General features: G+C 38.1%; 3 protein-coding genes across 4 annotated transcripts; 1 reads left to right on the forward strand and 2 right to left on the reverse strand.

Moving 5' to 3' along the window:
* Window positions 1-11,266, reverse strand: hook1 (hook microtubule-tethering protein 1). Its single transcript, XM_079474636.1, has 22 exons — window positions 10,992-11,266; window positions 9,855-9,940; window positions 8,920-8,992; window positions 8,765-8,815; window positions 8,398-8,530; window positions 8,208-8,275; window positions 8,032-8,094; window positions 7,862-7,945; window positions 5,799-5,962; window positions 5,544-5,684; window positions 5,241-5,442; window positions 4,819-4,929; window positions 4,324-4,411; window positions 3,349-3,415; window positions 3,126-3,266; window positions 2,745-2,832; window positions 2,572-2,603; window positions 2,408-2,490; window positions 2,223-2,323; window positions 1,915-2,016; window positions 1,763-1,831; window positions 1-1,654 (listed from the first exon to the last, which is right to left on the reverse strand). Exons 1-22 carry the CDS (start codon window positions 11,034-11,036, stop codon window positions 1,505-1,507), a joined length of 2,142 nt encoding a protein of 713 aa, XP_079330762.1. The 5' UTR covers window positions 11,037-11,266; the 3' UTR covers window positions 1-1,504.
* Window positions 11,267-13,087: 1,821 nt separating this feature from the next.
* On the forward strand, window positions 13,088-16,250 carry LOC306904458 (E3 ubiquitin-protein ligase RNF170). 2 transcript variants are annotated; one of them, XM_079474364.1, is made up of 6 exons: window positions 13,088-13,166; window positions 13,662-13,800; window positions 13,934-14,042; window positions 14,571-14,644; window positions 14,772-14,882; window positions 15,577-16,115. In XM_079474364.1, the coding sequence occupies exons 2-6, from the start codon at window positions 13,789-13,791 to the stop codon at window positions 15,880-15,882; spliced, it is 612 nt and encodes a 203-aa protein (XP_079330490.1). In that variant the 5' UTR covers window positions 13,088-13,166; window positions 13,662-13,788; the 3' UTR covers window positions 15,883-16,115. The 2 variants fall into 2 exon arrangements, with proteins under 2 accessions (XP_079330490.1, XP_079330489.1); XM_079474363.1 differs by having other exon boundaries at window positions 13,092-13,166; window positions 13,752-13,800; window positions 15,577-16,250.
* On the reverse strand, window positions 16,121-26,530 carry pfas (phosphoribosylformylglycinamidine synthase). The gene is made up of 29 exons (XM_079474358.1): window positions 26,374-26,530; window positions 25,781-25,908; window positions 25,561-25,693; window positions 25,373-25,478; window positions 25,084-25,282; window positions 24,015-24,120; window positions 23,800-23,940; window positions 23,585-23,709; window positions 23,323-23,451; window positions 23,089-23,220; window positions 22,870-22,998; window positions 22,728-22,801; window positions 22,482-22,638; window positions 22,274-22,335; window positions 22,025-22,186; window positions 21,825-21,929; window positions 21,524-21,655; window positions 20,392-20,622; window positions 20,106-20,286; window positions 19,777-19,860; window positions 19,482-19,637; window positions 18,775-18,894; window positions 18,294-18,439; window positions 17,975-18,182; window positions 17,809-17,900; window positions 17,576-17,690; window positions 17,239-17,385; window positions 17,007-17,147; window positions 16,121-16,885 (listed from the first exon to the last, which is right to left on the reverse strand). The coding sequence occupies exons 2-29, from the start codon at window positions 25,902-25,904 to the stop codon at window positions 16,578-16,580; spliced, it is 3,945 nt and encodes a 1,314-aa protein (XP_079330484.1). The 5' UTR covers window positions 25,905-25,908; window positions 26,374-26,530; the 3' UTR covers window positions 16,121-16,577.
* Window positions 26,531-26,730: the final 200 nt, after the last annotated feature.

The raw sequence follows: 26,730 nt of genomic DNA on the forward strand, positions 1-26,730 counted from the left end.
GTCACCTTACAGTGGTGAGGGCTTATACATATAGTTTATGGATTGAAACACAGACAGGCAATACTGCAAAACAAACTTGAGTGTTTATTTATTTCATTACATGTAAATAAAAGACTGCCAGTGCTCTTTATCCCCAAATTTTATTCTAATACCAAATCAATCGTTTCGTAATAATCACATCTCACAAACATTGATAGTGCTCATAAAATTGAGTACACAAATTCCTTTGAAACACATCATACACAAATATTAGCATTTCAAGAAATTAGCATTTCCCGTAGATTTACCCAATCACAGGCCAAAATCTGAATAAAACATCAGAAAAAGATTTACTTTACCATTTAAAACAGTTTGAACGAGAAACAAAAATCTTCCAACAGAAACAACGAGTTTTCTTCTGAATACAATAGTTAGTCTATTAGCAAACAGTTCAGTCAGATTAACCTAAGCAGGGCAGATATTTACGGCATACGGCGAAGCCATTTTAAATGTACAATGAAACCATGTCTCACATGTATTTTTAAGATAAAAGCCAAAACAGGCCAATGGCATACAAGATCATTAAAGCTGTCAATAGCATTTTGCTCAAGCGGAGACAGCTCAACAATGTGCTGGTGTTAAAATCCTGATATCAGATGTTTTTACACAGACAGGAAACATTAAATAAGTAAAAATGCCCTTCTGCTTATTAAAAGAGCATGCAAGAGTCTGATCACAGTCAACTGAATATAAAATATTATAACTGACCACAGCTTCAATGAAACACCTGGACTTAAGCTTAATCAGTCATATACATTTCTATTTTGTATGTATATAAATGTATTTATTTCATGTTGTTGTTTTGAGAAAAATACATATTAAGAGGAAATAAACAAAAAATGGCGTCCTGCACCAATACTTTTATTCTGAACAATTGCTTAAATTTACTTTTGTGGCTGATTGATCATGCTTGGGTGGATTTGGATAAGTTAGGTCTGCTTAACTTTTGTCACAAGTTGGAGTCTGCACATACCTAATAATGCAAATACAAACGTATTTCATAGCTGCATAGTGTACAGCTGGAAGTCAGTTTGAGCGAAAGCAAACATGCTACTAATACGTGCATTAAATGCATTTCATCCTGTGCAGTCAGAATCCGAGAAGAGCCTGACAAAAGATTGACCTGTGACCTTGTAAAGCCCTTTAATGCGGGCTGATTCTTTATCAGTGCTGGTTCAGAGGTGACCCTGCTGCAGACTGTTTCAGGTTGGAGTGCTTGTTTATACCTAAAGATGAATAAGGACTGATACTGTACATTTTATTGTTTGCTGATTGAGTTCATCGCAGAAGAATCCCTTTTGAGTTTTATATAAGTTAAACTGTAGATAGTGAACACGGGACATGCTAATGTTCGATAATGGCATGCTTGTCCCCATGATCCGAAGTGTACATAAGGTCACTTATAAGTGTGCACGTGAGGGAAAGAAGGAGAAGAGTGGGAGGTTGGGTGGTATTCAAGACGACGTTACTTGGAAGAAGTGGCAGGCATGTTGAGGGCACGTCGAGCGTTGGTCACCTGACGTTGCTGAGCCAGGAAAGACTGGCCGGGCAGCACTAAAGAGTTGGACCGGCCGCTAAGCCGTGACTCGATTGCCATCTTCTGGAAGGTCAAACTCTGTTAGAAGTAAGTGAGAAATATTGTATCAGCAAGAGACTAAAACTCATTATATAAAAAGGTTTGTATACACTGAATGTTACAAAGTTTTGAGGCAAGTCCCCTTACCGTATTATGCCAAGCCGTCACTATTAACTTCTCCTCATATTCCTTCAATTTGGCCTGTTCACACTCACGCTGAGGAAAAGATGGAAAGAACAAGATCACAAATAAGAAACAAAATATGTTAACATGAGAAGAACATAGAGATGAGGTTCTACCTCCAGAGCAATGATCTTCTTATCTTTCTCAGACAGCTGACTTTTCAGCGACTGAATCTCAGCTGATGCTGGGTTTAGTTTGGGATCAAGAGCTCGAATCACCTTAAAAATACACAAACAAATACTGTTAGAGGAAAAATAATAGAGGAGTACCAAAAAGTAGCAGGGTCTCATTTATTTGCAGTAGCTTCATCAAATGGAGATTGTTTGACCTAATCAAAGGCGTTACTTTATGGCGGAGCTATGCTTTGTGAGTACAAAAGATCAAGTGGCAAACTGAATGTTAGGGTTAAAGTTCAAATAACTACATCACGAGCTTTCTCCAGGTACATCTTGTATCGGTTCTCCATCGCCTTCATGTCCTCGTCTTTCTTTTTCAGTGCTGCCACCAGCTTATCCAGCTTCACATCTGAAAGAAACATATTGGTTACGCCTACCCTGATGACAGTTCCACAAGGTCAGTTTAGGGTCAGTTATAAGGTCAGAAGCTCACCGGTTTGATTTGCCTCTGGCTGAAGATCTTCCAACCACTCCTTTTTCTTCATTATTTCATCTTGTGCCTCATTCAGTTTCACCCTAAAGATACATTAAAACACTAAGCTTTACAGGTATGCAAATGTGGTTCAAATATCAGTATTAACATTAACATAAACTTACATATGAGCATCCAACTTTCTCTTCAGATGAGACTGTATGGAAAAGAAACATGACATCAAAAAAAACATTTAAAGTTAAATATGTTAAATACAGCAGCCATGAAGAATGTGAAATACTACTGGGTTACCAGAAAAGTGCAGTGGCACCATCAAGAGGCCAAAATGCACACTTACATCTTCAGGTTTGGCTCCTTGTGTCTGTAAGGCCTTTTGCAGATCCTCCACCTGCTGCTGGAGCTCGCTGATTCTTGCTTTGTTTAACCTTAAAAAATAAACAATTTTCACCCGATTTTGTCTTTGATTTGAAACTTTGCAACAACTTCAGTTAAATTATATAATATATTAGTATTTGGTATCGCCACTTTTTTCACATCATGTCCTTGAGCTGGCATTGTTTACATTTGACTAGTAACCTTGAACAGCGTAAAAGTTTAGAACCTTATACATATTATTTTAGTATAGTATATTAGAATATTATACAAAGTTGTTTTACTGTAGCGTTTAACTGTGGCTTCTCATATATGATGCTGATAGTGTGTGTTTGACGTTCAGTACCTGTTCTCAGTGTCTACTTCACTGCATGCCCGCCGGGCCACCTCCAGCTGTTCCTGCAGCTCAGTTATGCGTTCGTTCTCAGACTCTTCCTGCTGCAGCCGCAACATCTTATTCTCATGCTGCAGACGGATGAACTTCTCCCTAGAAAATCAAGCATGAAATTTAATTCATATCAACATACACAATGAAAATGCTACGTGATATAATCCTTCAAATATCATACCTGTATTCAATAGGCAACATCTCAGCTGCCAGGGTATCATGGCTTGGACTTCCTGTTTGATATTTTTCTGTAGGATATAAAATGTGAACAAGATCAAGTCAAAGTCCTCTTGATTAAAAAGTTTATGAGATGAGATGTCCAATGACCAAGTACTGAAATATCTTGGTTCACTTTTACATTCATGCGGACAGAATATATATACGATTGGCTGTATCTCCTCTGATTTACCAGATTTGTATGAAATCGACCTGCATAGGACAGTTTTACTTATTTATTGCAGTACGGCTTGCTTCTGCCCAATCGTCTGGTAATATGGTTTTATCCCACTTGTTTCCCATGTGAATATAATGCAAAAGAAACAGAGTAAAATATGATGCATTATCACTTTAATTTGTGTTTTTAAGAAGCATTAACGCATATACTGTATGTAGACCCAGTCCCAAAAAATGTATACATTAAACCTGAATTTCTTACATAGACAAAAGTCAAACAGAAAAGCATTTAGTTACACAAAAGCCTTTTTTCTAGCATCCAAAGATTTAACAAACAACTATTCATATTCCCTATGGTAAATAAATACAAGTAAACTGAATTACCCACAAAACTTGTAGGCCTATTAAACAAGTCCATACTGGAAAAGGATCTTATTTACCGAAGAGGGCTTCAGATTTTGGAGTCTCTGCTCCAGTATGTGACCGCAAATACTGAAAGCTCTTTCCGATGGAAGCTGGGATGCAAATTAATGCTGTGTTCATTTGCATAATCTGAAAACTCTTGACATCATCTTTTCCACTTCTTCATGACAACCTTCGTGTGCTTCTGATGCGTGCAACTTTTGAATATGCTACACAGCTCTCTTCCAAAACGTCTCATAGAAGTACTCATAGTAAACTCCAGTACTCAAAATAAACTAAGACATCAACTAGATCTTTTGAAAACATTCACAGAACACAGGTGTGTCATCTGCATACATACCTGCTTGTAATAGCTGGTCTTGTTGTGCCTGTGTACATCGGATCTCCTCATTGGTCTCTCTGAGTGTGTCCCGCTCGACACTTATTCTCTGATGGATCACACAAACACAGTTATCACAGGACTTTTAAAGCAAATGGATGTATGTAACTGTTAGAAACTGGCTCGATTCTCCCAGTTTATCACTTATAGGAATCGTTCACCCAAAAATGTAATCATTTACACACCCTCAGATTGTTCCAAACCTGTACACCTTTCAGGAACCAAACAGATCTCATTCCCCATTCACTGTCATGGTATTTATTTCCCCTACTATGGCACTCAATGGGGGATGAGGTCTGTCTGCTTACTGACATTCTTCCAAATATCTTCCTTTGTGTTCAACAGAACAAAGAAATGTATACAGGCTTGAAACAACCTGAGGGTGAGTAAATGATGACAATCTTGGGTGAACTATCCCTTTACGGTCTGTGGGAATGCATGTCAATGTGTGTGTACCTCTTTCTCCTTAAGTACAGTGTCAAATTTTTCCTGAAACTTCTTCATCTCGAAGGCCAGGTTATCAGCCCTGCGGGATTCTTCCGACATTTTCTTATGGAGCTCCTGCACCTGTTGTTTGAAATTCAAAGGTTATGTGGATGCTCAACCTTGAGGCTTGAAGCTGCTTCTTAACGTATTTTCATAAGATGCTTTTATTAATTCACAGTCATTTTTAAGTTGACTTTCACTGTATAGACACTAAACCACAGAGACATTCCTTGAACTATCTTCTCTTGTTTTTCACAGAAGAAAGAGTCATAACAGGTTTTAAATGATATGAGGGTGAATATATTATAACATTTTACTAAGGTGAACAATCCCCTTAAATCTGGTCATGTTCGTGTCTTTATTCGTGTACATGTTTTCACACATATTTGTACCTGTCTCTTGTACGTTTCCAACTGAGCTCTTGCAGCATTGGCCTTGCGTAGCTCCTCTTCCAGGCTGAACGTATTGTGCATGTAGGTCATATTCTTCTCCTCTAGAGCTTTCACCTGCCGCCTGAGGTCACTCAGATCTTCTAACTTTTTCCTGTATGTCTCGACAGAAGACTCTAGCTTCACTGCCCGATCAGAGTAACTCCTAAACAAACACATGCAGATGATGGGATCTATCTGTCTCAAGTTCTCCAAAACACACATCATAGACAAGAACATTCAAAGCACAGATAAAGATACACACACCTCAATACATCTAATTCGTCTTTAAGTGCTCGGGACTCCTCAGCCAAACTGGTCAGTTCATCGTTGCGATGCTGTAGCTCCACTACTTGTTTCTCTAGTTCTTCACAGTGGGCGCGGTAATCGTCTTTAGCTGTCTCCAGTCTGGGTAGTACATAAACATCTATTATAGACACCATAACTGTTTAATATTAGTTTAATTAAATTCTTTAAGAGAACTATTGGTAGAAAAACACATGTGGTTGAATGAAGATGCACCTGAAGTTCTCTTCCTGAATCTGCTCTAACTGAAGCTGTAGTTGGCTATGCTTCCTGCCTGAGGGGGTGCTGAGGTCGTCGAATGTATCAAGCTGATTGGCTTGATCAGTCATGAGGTCAATTTCTGCCAGAAGACCGTTTCTATCCTCCTGCAGCGCTGTCACCTGATCAAAGGACAAAAAGGACATTTGTCTGGGATCTATGGGGTACTTTATAGCAATTCAGATGATTGAATTAATGTATAAATTAATCATGAGGTTAGGAAAAGAGGTTATAATACATTTGTTAATATAAGCTGCACTTAAAGGGATAGTTCACCCAAAAATGAAAATTGTGTCATTATTTGTTTAACCTAAAGTTGTTTCAGATCTGTATAAATTTCGTAGTTCTGTTACATACACAAAAGATAAATGATTTTTTAGATATTTTGAAGCATGTAGGAACCAAACTGTTCTGGACTACTGTAGTAGTCTATGGTGCCCCAGAACCATTTGCTTTCCCACATTCTTCAAAATATATTATTTTGTGCTAAGTGCAACAATAAAAGACATTTCATTTTTGGGTGGTCTATCCCTTTAATTACTTTCAATATATTATACACATGAACATACATTTTCATGATCATTTACTCACCCTGTTGTCGTCCAAGATGTTTATGTATTTTTTTCTTTAGTCGAAAAGAAATTAAGGTTTTTGATGAAAAAAATCCACGGTTATTCTCCATATAGTGGACTTCAATGGACTCCAAACGGTTGAAGGTCAAAATGACAGTTTCAGGGCAGCTTCAAAGGGCTTTAATGTGACGTTTTCAAAGTAATTATGTATTACGTGAATGTGCTTTTTAGAACAGAACAATTTGCATTTGTGTTTATAGAGCATATACATTAAAAAAAATGTTAAACGACCGATCATTTCGCTGGATTAGACCCTTATTCATCGTCTGGTATCGTTTTTAAACTGCACTGAAACTGTAATTTTGACCTTCAACTGTTTGGAGTCCATTGAAGATAAAATGTGAATTTCTGTCATGGTAAACTATTGGTCACATTACTGTTAACATTGTTTTCATAGAAAAAATTGGGTGAGATTACACTTTGAGATTAAACAAAATGTTAATTTAATATTAAAAGTCCAACTACTAACCAACAAAAGAAAAAAGATAATGAATGCAATTCATGAATCCATTGTTAGGCTTGTTAAAATTGTCCAACAGCCCAAAATTCTTGTTTTAGTTAATCTTAAAATGAAAACCCCAGCAACCTGATAGCCCATACATTCCAGAATTATTCCAATAAACTCTTATCATCACATAAAACAACTCTGACCACTTTGACTTAAGTTTCTCAGTTTAGTGATAGGTTGGTTAGTGGCAACGGAGGATTTAGATTTAGTTAAGCCTTGTTGCCATGCGTTCCTTCAGACTCACCTCTCATACTTCAGGGATACTTTTACAACTCAATCTGTCAAGAATCAGCAACATATGAATTTCTATCCCATATAAATGCACAGAAAATGTCACTTGGCTGTTTAAACCTCAAACCTAATGTAGTATTTTCTCACGAACGTATTGAAATTCAGGAGCGACAGGGATCCTAAGCCTGAAATAGCTTAATGAAAATACTGTATATTACACATACAGTTCAACACCTCCATGTAAAAACTGCAATCAATGTATTATTATTTGTCTCTGCAGACGCCAACAAAAAATTCCTGCACTCTAAGGCCGAATCTGTTCATCCGTGAAGGTGAAAGAACAGAACAGCACGACACAACAATTCCTGTTTACTGAGCGACTTGAACAGTCTGCAACCACAAGCATTAAAACATATGCTCTGACTGCCACATGATGAAACTCCAGCTTGACTGTTGTTTATACGTATATGCTGTCTGTAGATATTTCTTTGTACCCTTCTTTGTCTGACTCTCTATCATTTGTAATGCACTTTCGATAAAAGTATCTGCTAAATGAATGAATGAAAACTTCAGAAAAAACAAAGCTTGTGCAGTTTGGCTTTCAATGGCAGAAATCTTTAGTTAACTATCATATTGTATATTTGTCTCACCTGCATGTCGAGCTCCTGACAGCGCTGGGCCAGCTCATCTTTCTGCGACATGACATCAGCCAGATCTTCCAAGGCTTTCTTTAACTAAACAAGTTTAGCAAGTGACTCACTAATCTTGCAGAACATGACTTTGACGTTATACAAACATAATAAACATAAAGATGCCTTACCTGTTGGTCAACATCTCCAAAGGGTTCTGTTCCTAACTGTGGCATGGTCTCCCTGCTCATTAGCTACACAAATGAACAATACTTCAATTTCACATACTTTTAACTCTTGAATGTATATCAATGTTGAATGTTAGACAACATAAAACCAGCTTAAGATATCTAAATAACTGAATTACCTCCTGGATGGCAGTCATCACCACATGTTGTACAGATTCCTCCAAGGTCATGATTATCTGGATATAGTCTATAGACAAAACATTTAAAATTATGGAACAGAAATATATTACAGAAGTCTGTAACATATTATTTATGTATTACTCATATCGGTTATTTTTTTGTGTTATTTTGCTTTCCCATCAGCTTTACCTTGTTTTCTGTCGCAATTGACTGCACAGCCCAGGATGAGCTGTAGAAGGCGCCCTAACTCTATTTGATCAGAATGCTCTACCACTCGGATCAGGTCAGGCATAGGGAAATCTGTGATCTGCTGGCTCAAAACCTATTAAAACACATAAATTAATAGTCAGAATGAGAAAAGTTAATTATAGGTTAGGTGTCTTGAAAAAAAAGCATAAATTACTAGGCATTACAAAATTTTACAACTTTTAACTTAATTTCTTAAATTGTTTAATACTGTTTTTCTGAGGAGTAAAGTGTCTGGTGGCATGCAAAACTGAAAAAGCAAAAATTATGTATGCATTTTTAATAAATCAAAGATTAACTCATCATTTACCTCATTATAATAGTCAACCATCATTTGAAGAATCTTTTTGAGGTTGTTCAACTGAAAAAATGGAGTAAAACAGACTTAAGGTTTAGGGACCACATTGTATATGGCATGTTCTTAAAATAAAGTTTTTATGCACAGAGGCCTAAATATAAATATACCTTGAGTCTAAAATTATATCCAACATCCTCTTTAATACGTGCCAACCAGTTCTCACTGAACCACGAAGGATCTCTGTAATTGAAACATATTTGTCAGTTTGGTTCAGCTAATTCACAAACTTTCAGATGATTTACAGTAATTCATAACATGACTATAATTTGTACAAAATAAGTCCAGGTTTTGTTCTCTTTACTAACTGTTTAATGGCTGTCAATCCATTAATCGTGATTTAGGAAAGATGAACATGTATTATTATTATTATTATTATAAATGTTAATTAATTATAATATTTAACATAAATATATATGTGTATGTTTTATAAATAGAAAATTAATATGCAGAGTATACACACATATATCATGTTAACACAAACTTTTTCTCTGGATGTGATTAATCAATGGATAACCCAGAATACACAGCCTCAATAAACACAAGATGCTACATTTCAGTGCAATTAACCTTAATGCATAAACAAGAAAAAAGCTAAAGCATCTCAAAACCAAGTGTCAGGAAATGTGACTCCGAAGACTACCCACAATCCCATGCATGTCATAAAATATTAAAACGCTGACCAGTTGATGCATAAATCAGTAATGCTGGCAGAGAATATGATTTAGTAGTGGATGTCAGTGAGAAATGCACAACACAGTCAGGTTTGTGTAAATGACGAACAGACGATCAAACCAAACAGGGTTGACTTAAGTCTTTATTAAGTGAAATAGGAGTAGTCTGTTTAGTCATTGCACACCTATGACGGAAAAGAATAACAAAAACAACTGCTATTGCATGGTTTGTGAAGCTGACTGGTAGAGCGTAGCACTACCAACAGCAAGGTCAAATGTTCAAATACCAGAAAACACAAATACTGATTAAATATTGAACGCGTTCTAAGCTGATTCGCATTAAAATGTATATCAAATGAATAAACACTCACATCTGATGCAGTGCCTGAGACATGGCAGCTCCTGAGGTCAGATCATCCACTGTCTTACATGGTGCTGCGGTGTTGAAGGTCTGCAGCTAGGGTCAAATATACAAACAAATCCAACTGTATATTCAGCATATATATACAGCAAAAGTCTAAAACCATAGTGTGCCTATGATAAATAACATTGGACAATTGTGCGTTAAAAGTGAGTATATAGTGAGAAAAAACTGCCACAGTGAACATTGCAAAATCATTCTGACTAAAAGCAACATAATGGAATAAACATTAACAAAATGCACGTTAATGTTTATACAGTATGTGTTCCTTTTCCACAGTTGTACACCATGTTTAAAGTTCTGATGATAAAGATTTGCTATGTATATCACATTGATTTAAATACGCAGAAAAGCATAGACTTCTGATCCATATGGTTACACTACATTTAAAGATTGTATGAATACACTGGACGCATTACAGTTCCTTCCCATACGAAATGAACCACGGTTGTACAATTGTATAGTATTTATAGCAAAAATTAGTAACCAGAAATTAACATTGGACTCAAAATAGTAAACAAAGTTTAAGTATGATATTTGTAGTAAAATACTATGCTCTGGTGCATGCGCAAAGTAAACAGCCATGGTTCAGATCCAAAAAGAACCTGTTACTATATACAACACATCACATCCAAAACTCAAACCGATATCATATAAGACTGATCTGGGAAATATTTTATTGCATATAAGCGACCGAAGAAAACCCCAATACGAGACATTCCACAAATACTCTAGTTGAAAAGATTAGACGATTAAATCGGATGAGGATGAAGTTGGCCGTGACTGTTTACATCTCCAAATTACATTCAACCCTCTTCTTTCTGATATAGAAAAGACACATCATTATATATATCATGCTGTACATAATGTACAGCATGTACCGCAAGCCCATTCAGTTTCAGCACACAGCCATGGCTTCGTTTAAATGGCTTATTTCCGGTATTTATGAACCACGGCGCTACAAGTACGCGACTACCTGCGACAGGTAACGCTATCCTTATCGATCCGATCACACATAAATAAACGATCCATCACGCGCGCACACAAGATCCCGTTGGACATACACTTCAAATAGACGGAATCTTACCCAGATAATCAGGCTCTCGCACAGCACCGTTTTATTTAAATCCATTTCTCCTCTGCGCTGTCGGCCAAATATCTCCGTCCACCTGTCAACAATGCGCTTCCCTTTCCCAGTGCATCAGACCTCACCTGCGAGTGTATTTGCGTTACGCCGACTCTCTCAACGTTCAGGTCTACAGCGTCTACGCACTAATTAAAGCGTAAGAGTTTCGTGAATGCACACCGCTGATACTTGTCGTGCTGCGTTCATAAGGATTGGGGGATCAAGAGCGCTTCAGCGAGGAATGAAACGCCAATGAGGTGTGTTTGACTTGATGCGGCGCTGCGTAGACTGATCAGCAGTTGACAGTAAAGTGTCGCGAGAGTAGACCAAAAGCTGTGCTTATCAAATGTTCTCGCGGTACTTTGATGTTAGACGCCGATGGGTCTGCGCAGCGCCGCATGAAGTCGAACACACCTCATTGGCGTTTCATTCCACACAATACAGAACTGGGAAGAGTGGCAGTGTCGGGTAAAGAACAATCAGTGAACACGGCTGTTTTCTTAACTATTTTAAATTCACATATTTTAAATATTAGTAGGCTAATGTTAAAAAAAGTGCTATAAAGCATGTTGCAAAAAACAGAATTAGTTCGAAAGACGTGCAATTTAAAATGTATAAATTTATAAATAGACATATTTTTTGCTTTATCAAAGTCTGGTTATAATGGCATAGTGGTATGTTTTTATTATAACGTCAAGCCTAAATATGCAAACGAATCTCTTTTTGAGTTTTTAATTCAACTTTATGTTTAATTATTTATATAAACGAATCAAAGGGTTACAGCTGCTAAACATTAGCAAATCATGATGTTTTAATGTGCCTCTGAAACCTTTTATGACCCCTTTGTAATAAAAACATGCGATTGCGATGCAAAGTCACACGCATCTAATGAACATACCTACTACTAATGATATGTAAGAAAAATTACTAAATCACATAAGTGTTTATTTCATGCTGAATGTTTTAATGTTTTTCATTTTATATCCATTAAAACCCATGAAATTTAAATCCTGGCATTAAACTAAGTATAATTTACACACATTTGTGTAGAAAATCCAGATATGCTGAATGTTGGTAAAAAAATCTGAATAATATTTACAACACAAACCCATTTAAGAAGTTTAAACGAAAAGGCAATAAGCTCAATTGTGCCAATAATTATTACACCTAAATTAATAACTTGAAAAATGTATGTGGAATAGTGTAACAACTGCATGGTGATAGTCCTTGACTAACATGACACTGGACTTTAACCTTGAGGATCTTGGCCCAAAGAGGCCACTCTCAGATTCTGATTGGGGGCAGGGGGTTTATTAACCTGCATCTGTGACACCAAGGTCTTATGGATCTATTTTTAGCCAATGTGACCTTGCAGTTTTGGGCAAAAGAAAGATCAATATTAGCTTAAGAAATTTTTAGCAAAGCTAAGTCAAATGAACTGATATGGTATAAACGTGGAAGATGTGGTAACTTAACTACAGTACGTGAGCTATCTCGTGAACAGACATTTAGAAAGATATTTCTAAATTGATTGACCCACTCACACACATAGGCTACACACAGTCATACAGTCAATGCAAGAGATTAAGCAGTTGATTTTATGTGAAAGCATTAGAAGGGGCATAGTAATGTGTAGCTTTAACCTACATAAGTGTCTTATAGCTCTTTTTATTCGAGGGAATAGTACATTATATTGTGCAAACCTATGGTAAACTATTGACAGGATACCCAGACACTTAATACATTCCTTTTTTTTTCTTACTGTAACAGGAGGACATTTCTTCGAACTTGTGAAAGTGGTCACGTGACAAAACATTGCCTGAGGAATCGGCTTTTATTACTGCTATTGCTCATCCAAACTTTAAACTTGATATGAACATATATTGATATCTGTGGAGGCCAGTAAGTCTCCTCAAATTTCCTCAATGTCTAAAATCCACCCGGAAATCAGCATATTTACCCAACCTCCAAAAATAGCAGCCATGTGGGAGTGAAAACCCTGGTTAATGAATGACTGCTCTGTCACATTTACTGTGTGCAGCAGTGAAAATCATTTCACTCTCTCTGCCTTCTGAAACAGACGGCAACTGAATTACCTTCAAGAAACATGCTTACCAGTCACAGCATCCACAACAGGTGAGTTAGTCAATTTGTGTTAGTTTTGTATTGTATATATTTTATGTAAATTCATGTTCCAGGTATTTCCTATACAATTGCTAAACTCTGTGCTGCAATAACATAATAGTCTTTAATAGGTATTTAAATATTTACATTTATCTTGTAAGAACAAAGCAATACATAGAAATATTCAGAGGATTCAAGTGAAGTGCTATGGTATGTTGGGCCAGCAAGCGACGCACACAGAATAGCATGACATCAGAGAGTTTAAGTTCAGTTCCAAACTCACAGTGATACAATTCTCAGCTATGTTCTGTTATCTGATGAGAGTAAAACACAGATGTCACATTTACATTCTGTACGTGCTTCTTTAGAGCCCAGATACTCAGTGATAAAATAAATGTCATGAAAAAAGTAAAAAGAAGAAATAAAACAAAAATAGTGACTTTTTACCTTGAGATAACAGCTTTTACCGAAATAAAATAAAGCTTTACTTTTGTTTGCTTTCTATAGTATTCTCAGGAAAAGAAGACTGCATTAAACACTTGTGAACATAAACTCCAATGTTTTACACTTCAGTAACTGCATCTCTCACTTTTGAAGGTCCCATCATCTCTCGCAAATAAGGAGTCAAGGTCACATGAACAGAGAGGTGAGTGCACGTATCTTCTACACCCCTAACTACTACAACAATACTTCTAACTCTGCTTTAAAATGTGAACAATATTATGCTTCATATTTTTTTTATATTTATCCCATCATTATATTTAACATCATGTTTGCAGGATTTGCGCAAGCTGTGGTTACCAACTGGCAACAGTGAACCCCAATGCCCCGTATGTTTGCAAACAGCCAGCTATCCTGTAGAGACCAACTGTGGGCATCTTTTCTGTGGTGCGTATCATCACACATCAACAAAACACATAACACTGCACAGGCATAAACCTTGTTTAAACTGTTGATAATGATGTATTTTAGATTAGGGTGCAAATTCCATATATCATAGACTATAGAGAGCAGATGGTGGTGGGCATTTACACAGAAGGCGTTTAGTCAAGTATTTACTTAAACACTTGCTGGGTCATGTGACTCATCTACAACACTGCATTAATTTTAATATTATACTGCTGTCATAGCAACAATAGTTGCACCTGTCAGCTGACACAGACCTCAAACATACACAACTGTTTTTACAGGACGTTTTTACATAATCTAGATGTATTGTTTATAAGTTTTATCAAATCTATTGTTTATGCCTCTAAAGCAATAAGATACCTGGATAGATTATTGCAGTAATAAATGCACAGATTTCTGTCTGCCAATGAGACTTGGCTCATGGCACAGGCTGAAGTAGAGGCCATTATTCTGTAAACACGTAGCCCACGTTCATCTGTCTCCTGTGTTTTTTATTTTATTATTTAGCACCGTGCCTGATATCATATTGGAAACATGGCTCCTGGTTAGATGCCATCAACTGTCCTTTGTGCAGACAAAAGGTAGGAGAGACCTACTTCCTGAAGTTCTTATAGCTAATGCATGTATACATGCATTTTGTCCTGTATTCATATGCATTTCTTACAAAAGAGGTAAATATATGATTGGTCTTTAATCCTTTCATCTCAGGTGAATATGATGTGTCATCTCTTCGGGGACAATACAGCTGACCGTACAGAAAGAGAGATTTTGAGACATATTAAAGATTACAACAAACGTTACTCCGGAGCACCACGACAGGTAAATTATAACACTGTTGTACTTGACCCAAAATACTCACCCTCATGTCATTTCAAATCTGTATGACTTTCTATCTTCTGCAGAACACAAAAGAAGATCTTTTCAAGAATGTTGGTAACTGAACAACTACGGTACCTATACATTCTATTGTATAGACACAAAACATATGCAAGTGAATGGGTATCACCATTGTTCAAATACCATCCTTGTTTAAAATATCTTCTCTTGCAGAAGAAAGTAATACAGGTTTAAATGACAAGAGAAGCTGTTGAAGGGAGTGAATAAGTGATTGCCAAATTCACTTTTTCACAAATCATTTTTGGGTGAACTATCCCTTAAAAATGTGCTTAAATACAACACAACCTTTGTTACTAGCAAATTACTTGAGTAACTCAAGTGTGTTGAGTTACAGAAACATTTCAAGTCTATGTTTCTGTCTATTGTTGCCAATCCCATACATCGGACACCTGCACATCGGTTGGGCAGATTCAGTTACCATAACTACTTCTAAGCAGAGTTCATCACTTTAGATACTCTGGGCATTGTCACGTCACCACACCCATTTTTGTTCCTTTTTAATGTCACAAAGATTGTGAAACCACCGAGACGAATGGATCACATACACTATAACTAATACACATGTGCTGTTGTCCCATGTGTTGTCTCAATATTTTTTTTATTCCTCTCTTTCCAGATTAAAGATTACCTTTGTGACGCACCTCTCTTCATGCTGTTGCTGGTGCGGTGGTTAGGTAACATGAGTGGTCTGGTTTGGTTGTTTCTTTTGAGGGTGGCTGTCTGTGGATTTGGGGCTGCCATGTCTCTGGCATCCCCGCTGGAGACCCTCCCAGGGCCTTTGGGTGGTGTGCTGGGCATGCTTGATGATTTTGTAGTGGTTTTCCTTCTTCTGATCTGCATTATTAACATCAACCAGCAGATGGGGCCAGAGAGGACAAGAACTCAAATGGTCACACAGGGTGTGTTGACAGATGTGTTGTAAAGGACATTGATCCTGTGCAAACTAGCATGTTGAAATTACAGTAACGGACCTTGTTGGCAAAGGTTAACAGTTATGACCTTGTGCACTTTCTTGTCAATAAAAATTGATTTTCAGCAAAGATTTGTCTAAAATAGACAAACTGTGATAAGAGTTGAGAACGATAGTATGTATAGTACATGTAAAATACTTTTGTAAATATACACATTTCTAATAAAACATTTCATACAAACCATAGAGACTAATGTTATAATCAAGTTTTTATTTAATGCCTTGATAATACTTGTAGTGTCTATCACAAAAGCTTTGTTTTCCCATGTATTTTTAATCATTTCTGGAATGTACATTTGAAGTAAAGAAACAATTCTTCTAAATATAAGATGAAATTGTAACAATTGGCACAAACTAATGAAATCTCCATAGTGCAACTCTAAAGGCCCCTTATTTTTATCAGCAGTTTACAGTAAGAATGTTAATACATTAACTCCACATTAATTGTAATGTATTTATACAACAAACTATTTCTGCTATTTAAAATGTAATCTAAGATTTTTAAAGATCGTCCACAATCTCCTATTACTCTCCATGTTATAAGTTTGGCTATCTGGTAAACTCGCTATTTCAAAATACTGAAAGTATTCCTACGGCTATTGCAAATTTAATTACAATCACGGTACCTGACTTCTTCCCACCCCTTTCTATGCACTCTGACACCACGCTGCTGCATTGCGGAACATACTAAGCCACGGTGAGGGCTCCAGTGATCCCCTCAGGTGCCGAGGGGCCCAGGCCCACTGCCAGCCTAACACTGCCCGCTCAGGGTGGGGCATCATGGCCAGGTGGCGCCCATCTGCCGAGCAGATGCCTGCAACACCTTGTGCAGAACCGTTAGGGTTCATGGGATAGATTTCAGTGGGGGTGCCAGAATCATCCACATAACGCAGAGGAGCTAAAGAGGCATTGATGAGTCTCCGCTGAGCTTCTGAAGAACGAAACTCCATCAGACCTGTAGAGCATAGAGTGGAAAGATTTTTACTACTGGGATCAGACTTCTGGACCACACTGTATTATGTACCCTATTAAAGTAAATGTGTGTGTGTCTCATGTGGATTGAACAGATTTCGAACCTTCTCCATGAGCGACCCATACACCCAGAGAGGACCCCTCCATTCCCTTAAGCATGATGGATGGAGAGGGCAGGATGCTCACACTCACAAACCTTGACTCGAACCGGCCCGACTTGTTATGAGTCAGAGTAACATCAGAACCTGTTAAAAAAACGAGTAAATATAATAAATGATTCCTGATAATTCATCATACACGCTCGGTATATACATTGTAGGAATGAGACCACTTCACCTTCATCTTCTCTCTCGCCCACCCAGCCCAGCAGTGCCAGAAGCTGACATCCGTTACACACTCCAAGGCTCAGGGTGTCATCACGGTTACGGAAACGCTTGAACTCATCTCGAGCCCTGGGGTTAAAGGTCACTGTGGCAGCCCACCCTTATATTTGGAAAGATAATGCTTGCTATTGCTTGATGATTAACTGCTAATAAAGTTTAGCATGCACTGGGTCACAAAACTTAAACATACAAAGGCATATATCTTTAAATGTTATCACAGACAGACAAATGCATACACACAGTTCAGTGATATCAACATGTGCTGCAACATGCAATAGTATGATTTTTACCTTTAGCTGAACCCAGCACATCTGCATAGCTGAATCCACCGACAAAGACCACAGCTCGGAAGGGGTCAAGGGTCGTAGAGCCTGAACACAGATCCTGCATTGTGACATCCCACACCTAAAGGTCATAAAAGGCAAAAGGTGAAAAGTCTCTCAAAAAGATTAAGTCAATATCGCTAAGACTTTCTTCATGAAGATTCTTTATATTCTTTTGCTGATAACAATAAGTTAAATACCTCAAATCCAGCCATGAACAAAGCTGCAGACATCTCTCTGTCACCATTACTGCCTTCCTCTCTTATTACAGCAACGCAAGGTTTTCTTGAAACTAAAGCACAATCTTAACGTAAATGTCAAGAAAATAGAACACGTATAACTCAATCATAGTGAAATGGCTCTCACCAGGTTTTTTATTGATGGGTGTTTGGGAGGGGTCAAAGGTAAGTTTAATGTAAGGCTGTGTGCGAGAAACAAGCCCTTCTTCCTCCTCCCGGACACAAAGTGGATTAGCCTGCAGTCGCTCTAGCTGAAAGCTTGTGCTTTCCCATAATGCCCTAAGTGTTGGAACACGCTCATTCAGCACTTCCTGTCCACGTAGACACACTCTGACCTGCAAAAATGGTACAGTACAAATTTACATGCATTACTAGACTCAAATAGAAATATCATGATTGCAGAAGCTATGCATATGCATAAGAATCCTACTTATTCTAAAGCTCACCATAGCATCAGGTCCAAAACCACAGGTCGTGCCAATCCTGTGACAGAGCAGACCAGCTTCTTTGTATTTTTGACAGACGCTCAATGCGTTACTCTCACACACCTCCAATACCAAACCAAGTTCTTCTGAAAACAGAGCCTCCATGGCTGAAAACAGAGAAAGAAATATCTTTGATGGACACCTTATAGAAACAGACAAGTCACAAGCGACCAATTTTTTACTGTAAAATGAAAACTTGACAACCTTTATATTACATATCAAGGACTCAAGTGATGGTCTTCGGGGTTAAAGACTTTATTTATAATATAACAAATCAATTTACAATGATTTAGCAGGCGCTTTTGTCCAAAGCGACTTACAGTGCATTCAAGCTTTACATTTTTATCAGTTTGTGCGTTCCCTGGGTATCAAATCCACAACCTTTTGCTCTACCAATGGAGTGCTCTACCACTGAGCCACAGGAAAATTTTTTATTACCTACCTTGAACACCTTCAAAAGGCAAGTCCACCTCTATCCCACAATTTCCTGCAAAGGCCATCTCTAGCAAACAGGAAATAAGCCCTCCGTCACTGACATCATGTCCTGCAGTCAGCAGTCGATCTATAAAATAAACCATTTAAAATCAACAAACTGTATTAATGTCAAAATGGTCTTGCAATGTTAGGATTCAAAGTAATTCATTGCTAATGTGGTATCCATGTTATTCTTTTCTTGCCGATTGAAAAAGCAGCATTACTTTGTTATTATCTATGTGCTCTCAGCTGCGTTTAAACAACAATTTAAGATATGAAAAGACGCTTATATATATATATATATATATATAAACATGTAATAAATAAATTGCAATGTTTTTTTTGTCACCTAATTTTACCAGTTGAAACTTAATTACAAAACACCAACGTTGCTGAATTTTAATCAACTCGGGTATTATAAAAAATATTAAATAGACCCGGGACCCGAAGTAACAGGATTTGGACCCAACCCGGCTAACCAGGTAAAATATAGACCCGAACCTGTACGAATCCCGGGTCTGGTCTCAGGCCCTCCAATAAAACTTCTAATTCAGAGAGTTTAAGAGGTACTGCCCCTAGATGCCTTTATGGATTTTTATTATTTATAGTATTGTATCAACTGATGTTGTGATTAATGTAGCAATACAGGCAGACTTCCAAAAAGCAGGCACTGACCCTGAATCAGTGTCTGGGTGGTGTTGAAGCAAGCAGAAAGCTTATCTGGGTGATCCAGATCTGGACTGCAGTCTCCAAGTTGCCCATAACATTGTGCCAGGGCAGAGCCACCCAGCCTGTATTTACCCGGGCTCACGGGTACATACAGTAACACACCTAAGAAAAAGATAGACAGACGATAGCACGCAAGAGATGTCTACACACAAACAATCTATTAGCAGAAATACAAGACTGATATAATAGCTGCAGAAACATGATAGTGAGTTCAAAAGGGCTAGTGATGTGCAGGCCTGACCTTTGCCATCAGGGTTGTCCAGGTCAGGGGTCACAGTGGCTGTGATGTCAGGACACACAGCATACACGGAGATAACCAAAGAACCTAACACCCATTTTGTTGCGAGATATAAATTAAACATATGGAGAAAATGCTGACATTTTTTAACTAGATACGTGTACAAGTATTTGACTAGTCAACTATTATAGTTGATAAGATTCATAAGGACATCAAATTATAAAAAATTCTAAATGTATTGGTGACATAACATTTGTGAATAAAACTAAAAGTCATACATTCTTGTCACTACTTGAAATGCTAATTACTAATAGCATACACAAGTTGAGTACCTGGTGCCTTAACAGTGTCTCCACCGACACGTGCAGCCATACTAAGAGAATCCTTTCCTCCATCCACGGCCACACCCAGCTGGCCCATGACCTCACACATGGCCTGACACGCCTCCCACAGACACGCCCCCTCACCTGGCAGCTTAGCAGCCCACATCCAGTTACCACTGCACTTCACATCCTGTGAAGATATGTGCACACATTCTTGAGTCCCATTTACTAAAAGACAAAAACATGCACCTAACGTGTAAATAAAATGGCCGACACAGGTGTTGTTTTTTTGTACCTTGAGAGCAGACACTCGTGCAAACACCAGGTTAGTGAGAGCTTCTCCCACAGCCATACGAGCCCCAGCTGCTGGTGACAGCAGCCCTTTGATTGGTTGCTCGCCTATCGCCGTGGCTGCACCCTGGAGGCTGAACGATGACAAGGCAACAACAGCCACATCAGCGAGCGGTGTGTGCAGAGGACCCACACACTGTTGCTGGGCAACCAGACCCGTCACAGATCGATCAACCTAGAAGAGAAATTCTCATTTAATTTCTTAAATGTAATGTTATGCTTGTCATTTACAGAAATAATCTTTATTCAATCTATACTGTAGTAGTGACATTTATATGGATGTTGTACCAGATGTTTTGTTCTGAGTTTGATCGAAATACTTTGTAATGTCAGGATGGTAGATGAGACTATAATGAATTCAATTTGTGAATCAAATGAAAACAAATCATTGTGAGCATAAAAAAGACAAATGTGTTTCTAAATAATTCTGTTTCCAAGATTGCTGCACGCAAGTGGTTTTCACATTACTTTGCCTCGGGACCCACATTTTGCAATGCACATGGTAAATCTTAGACAGTACCAAAAATACATATAGTATTTATATGATGTCTTTTTGGTATTAATAATATCATAAGGATGAATAATTTTCAGTTTTTACCAAATTCTATATACAAATATGCACTTATTTGTGGAAAATGTACACTGGACAAACTAACAAAAAAGATGCATGCAATGTTTGCAGAACTTGATTCTGTAAAGAAAACAAGTTCATGTTCATTTTTAAACAACACGGTATTAAAGTTGTACTTTTTTTAACTGATCATAAAACACAGGTATAATGCAATTGTCTGATTTGTCCACAACTTTCACACATCTTTGCATTCTTTCAGTTTTCACATTACTGTTGGGTAACTCCAAAAGGGATACTTACCCCAAAAATGTAAATGCTGTGTAGAATATATTTTTTCTGTGTTCATCAGAACAAATAAATGTATACAGATTATACTCAAAGGTAAGTAAATAATGACAGAATTTTGGGATGAAAAATCCCTTAAGGTTTGTTTCTGTTGAAATTCATCAGACACTGGACTGGAATGGCAGCTGTATGTTAATGTGTTAAGAAGAATGTATGGTACCTTGTTGGTGAGGTAGCGTTTGCTGGCCACTGCAGGCAGTCGGAGAACTCTTTCTAGAGCTGAAAGAACAGAGAGACCAGCTGGGAGAGAGAGAGGCTGCAGAGAAACGGCCATGTGTTCCAGCACAAACTCCTAAAACAAAAGACACTGATAAAATATTTTGTACTTATGGAAATGCTGTAGTTCACAAATCATCCAAGTTAGGGCAAATTTGTTCACACTTTTTTTAAATGTCAAATAAAATCTTAATCAGGTCTCATATAGATGTCTAGTACAGTTTAATGCAATTAATTTCTTGCACCTTTTGTGGCATCTTCCCCAACACCCAATCCAGCTCCAGATCCACAGGGTTCCGCCCACCATCAAGCCCATTGGCATCTTTATGCAGGTCGTCCACCAGCACAATCTATTGAGTAATACATGTGCAGAAGTGTTATGCAGATTCTCAACATGTATTTGAATGCTTGTACAAGCTCTGCCAATCACATGCTTTTTACTTACCCTTCCATCACCAGTGATTTTGCCCACAAAGTCAACGGGGCATTTCTCCCTCTGACACACCCTCTCAAGGAAGCTCCGGTCAGATGGACGAAGCAAAAGAGAATTACTCTCCTGATACTCTGCACCCCACAGCTCTAAAACACTAAGGGTGGGATCACCTCTCTGTGCATTAAAGCAGAAATGCATCAAATTAAAATTAAAGTTGACGTAAAAATCTAAATATTACTATTAATATTTTCTTTATCTCACCTTAAACTTGCTAGTGTAAATAACAGCACCAGCAGGCTCACTTAATTCTTTTAATACGTTACCTAAACAAATAACATGTCATGTTTAAACTCTCTTCAGCACACAAGTGCACAATAAGATTGTATAAAGCTACACATATTTTTATCTCTTGGATCATATTGGTGTGTAAGGGAACATAAAAACATTTCAATATATAAAAAAGCATTACCGTTGCCCCCAGCGCCCTGATCATGTATGCTGCATATGGGGTTTCCTTCTGTTCTCTCCAGACAGGCCCTTAGAGCTCGATTCATCTTCTGCTCCATTTCCGCATCTCCTCTCTGAACTGCGCCTAGATCTCGAGCACTTGAGTTATCACCTTGAATCTACATAAAACAATGCATATATTCATTTGCATGACTCCCTCAGAAGAGAAATTGGAGACCTTAAATAGACAACGAACTTTAAAATGTACCTGTACAGAAGAGGCAGCACCTCCACCAACACCAATCCTGTACACTGGGCCTCCAATTTTCACCACCTCCATGCCTGGCAAAGAGACAAATGAGATCAGGATAAATAGATGGATGGATAGATAAATGTGTTTGCTCTCGTACCTTGCTCAGCTTGCTCTTTTTTCACATGCTGGTCTTCAATAGAGCCCAATCCTCCACTGAACATGATTGGTTTGATCCACTCCCGTCGCTCACCATTAGCCAATCGCATTCCAAAAGAACGAGCAAAGCCTGATAATGATAAAAATAAGATAAAATATATTAACTGTAAATATACAGGAAATAAAACAGGAAAATCCAGATATCATAGCCAAACACTACCTGCAAGGACTGGCTCCCCAAATTTGTTGCCATAATCAGAGGCTCCATCACTGGCCTCTATAGCCACCTGGAGTGGAGGTGCAAAGCTTGATGGATACTCCCACCCCTCCTCCTCCCAGGGGAGAACACACCCTGACAATATAAGAAAGCGTGTTCACAATAGAAGGTCAAGGGCATACTGCATCTTGCTGCAATTTAACAACATGTTTAGGAGTCTATTGATTTATTACTTACCTGGGATGTGGAGGTTACCAAAACAGTACCCAGCAGTCCCTGCGATCACATGTCCACCCTTACCGGCACTCTGCACATCCCTGATTCGTCCACCGGTGCCTGTGGTAGCACCGCTGAATGGAGCAACGCCTGGCCGTGATACGAAGATATGATGACTACATGCGAAGGACTGTCATACAGCACAATCTGTGTTTACTTTTTTGATCACGTTATTGTCAGTCTAATCTGAATCAATAAAAGGCTTCAGTTTTTGGCCTCTGACCTGTGGGAAAGTTGTGCGTCTCAGCTGTGAAGATGATGTGTCTGGTAGTCTGTCTGGTTTCATACTGACTGGCCTGTGCAGGGTTTGTGGGATACATACACTCCAGATCCATGCCTTTAATACCACTGCAAAGACACAAGAATCATATATTTAGACATTCCCTAAGGCGAAGGAATCATCTTTAGAAGATTGACATTCACGCTCCAGCTTCTAACCTGCTGTTGTCAGAGAATTTGATGACGTTATTTTGGTTACTATGGCGCTGAGTGCCCATAATAAGGCTGAAGAGTGTCTCCTCCTGCTCCTCTCCATCAATGATAATGCGTCCTCGGAAGAACCAATGGCGACTGTGCTCACTGTGAGAATGCAATACAAAATGAGAACACGAGCAGTGTTTATTTTAGATTAAACACACGTTCAGAAAACAAACCTGTTGGACTGAGCCAGATCAAAGCATTCAACGCTTGTTGGATTTCTTTTCACCTTTTCAAAAAGAGCAGTGTAGTAGTCCAGATCCCATGAGTCAAACGCCAACCCTGCTCACAAACACAGAGACAAAGGTCAGATTGATAAGTCATAAAAGCTTTTTAAAACCCCCCAAATCCTATTGAATTTCACATTTTAATGAGAAGACAAAAATATCACACTTTTTTATTTAGTCCATCAGGCATTTACCCTTCTCTAGGGTTGCAGCAATATAGTGTTGGCACATCATGGTACAATGTATTGAGATAGAAAAAGTTGTGATTTTTTTTAAGACATCACATCTGTTTAATTCTATTGGTTATATATGCCAACATGTGACCTGTAAATGATGTGAAATTGTTAATGTTTTTAGAAAAAAAAAATGTATTTGAATTCTTAAAAAATAAATACTATTGTGTGTGTGTGTGTATTGTATCTAATAGTAAGCTGAGTGTATCATTACACTCCTCCTCTCCTCTAATACATGCTGGAATTAAAATCGATTTGGTGGTACTGTTAACCAGACTGTCCTAAACAGATTTCTCTAACCATGTGACGTCAATTCTTCCTCTAATCATGTTACGGATAATGCGACTCTGCAGATTCCAACACTATCTGCGTACTACTGAGTACTGACACACACAGTTGTATACCCTGTTGTTTGAACCTTTTTTAAATATTCTTAGTATTTAAACATTAAAATCATTTACTCAATCTCAGATCCAAACCTGTAATTATTTATTTGTTCAGCTGAACACAAAGGAAGATACTTAGAAGAATGTCAAGACTTTTTCCAAATATCTTGCGTTGTGTTCAGCAGAACAAAGGAATTTATACAGGTTAGGTACAATCTGAGGGTGAGTAAATGATTACAGAATTTCCATTTTTAGGTGAACTATTGTTCTAGCGTTTGTGGAAACTAGAAACTTGGTATATGAACTTCTTATTTTCCCTGTATTACATATCGCTTTATTGCTCCCTGAACTCTCTGTAAGTCGCTTTGGATAAAAGCATCTACTAAATGTAAATGTTACCGAGTTCATCATTGGCCATCTCTAAGGCAGCACGACCCTTTCCTAGAATGTCCACCTCGAACACTTCCTGTGGCCGAACATCAACAGCAAATGATGTGATTGGCTGAGGGTAAACACATTCAGTCATGCTGTCGTACAAGATGCAAATCAGTCTTTCCATCTCTCCATCCTTCATCACACAATTGTGTCCCTCCCGTGGCTAGATGGGGAAAATAAGACAACATCCAATAAAATAGCTGAAGAAAAAACATTTAAACAAAAAGCTATTTAAGTCATAATCTCTTCTGACCTTGATGAGATGCCTACAAGAGAGCTCTACTCTGGACACCTGGTTCAGGCCTGCACTTTGGCAGATAGACACGGCATTCGTGGACCAAGCAGTAGAGAAGTTTAACCTACATGGGGCATCACATTAATGTAAGATGTTATACAAGATGCATGAAAGGTGCTGCAAATAAATACAATGGCAGGTGTTACCTAGGACCTATCTCCACCAGTTTTGCCCCATCCATTGCGTTTAAACTGGGCTCTTCTGACAGACTTGCAGAATAAGGAGGAGTGAACAACCAGCGCAGAACATCTTTCTGCCCCACGCTTAAAGAGTCGGACCCTGAGAGACACAGAGGAATGGATGAAGAGGGAACAGAGAGACAAACTCGTCACATCCTCTATATTTCAATACACAACATTTTCGTACCATTCACTTGCACATTGTAGCAAAGCTCAGTTGTTATGGTGACTTCAGGATAGAGCTGTGCAATGCTGCGTATGACCCGCCCTTTACCTGCATCCTCTCTCCTGTAGAAGCGTATGACTGACATGACCCTGAGAGAAAGAGAGTAACCATAAATGTGCTCAAAACTTTGATGTTGCAATAGGAAACTATAAGTATGACAATGTTCTTCATGGGAGAAAATCAGTTGATCGAATCTTAAATCGGACATCAAAGAGAAAAATTACTTAAAGTAGTTTTAACACATTTATTTAACACAACTATTCGTTTCTTTAGGAACTTATTATTAGATCATGGCTCAAAGCAGGGGTCAAACTGATAAGCAGAGAAAACAATCACAACGTAGAGACTGATATTATACTTAAGATTTGATTTAACGACATAATATCATGCTGAGTGCTCTTATTATGTCTTTTTAAAGCACTGACTCGGCGGACAAAATAGACGCCTACGAATTATTTAAAAACTTTTTGAGCACAGTTAACCAGTAAACAACTGCTTTGTATGTTAGTCAAACAAAACAAAACGTTTTTAAAAGTTTTAAGCTGACATCTTACTAATATCGGTGCGAGTAGTCCCCTTGTTAGACAGCTGTTGAGTATTCACTTCTGTGATGATGTTGACCACTAAAGACTACTCGCAGATCCACGTGTGTCACAGGGTTAAACACGAACCTTCCGCCACAAGCACAAGCCCCCATATGCGCATGCGCGTGACTGCGATTGTCTGATCAGAGAGATCACTTTGTGAACTTAATTAAAAGAAAACAACCAAAGATTTCCAAAATTAAAACAGACTAGATAAAAAGACTTTTGACACGCAAATTTATTTATTTTGTTAAACGTCAGTACATACATTTTGAGTATTACTCAAAAACATGCGTATGTTTCCGCTCATATGTATACGCATATTTT

Source organism: Barbatula barbatula (genome assembly GCF_947034865.1).
Source record: "Barbatula barbatula genome assembly, chromosome: 15".
In the NCBI taxonomy this organism is placed as follows: Eukaryota; Metazoa; Chordata; class Actinopteri; order Cypriniformes; family Nemacheilidae; genus Barbatula; species Barbatula barbatula.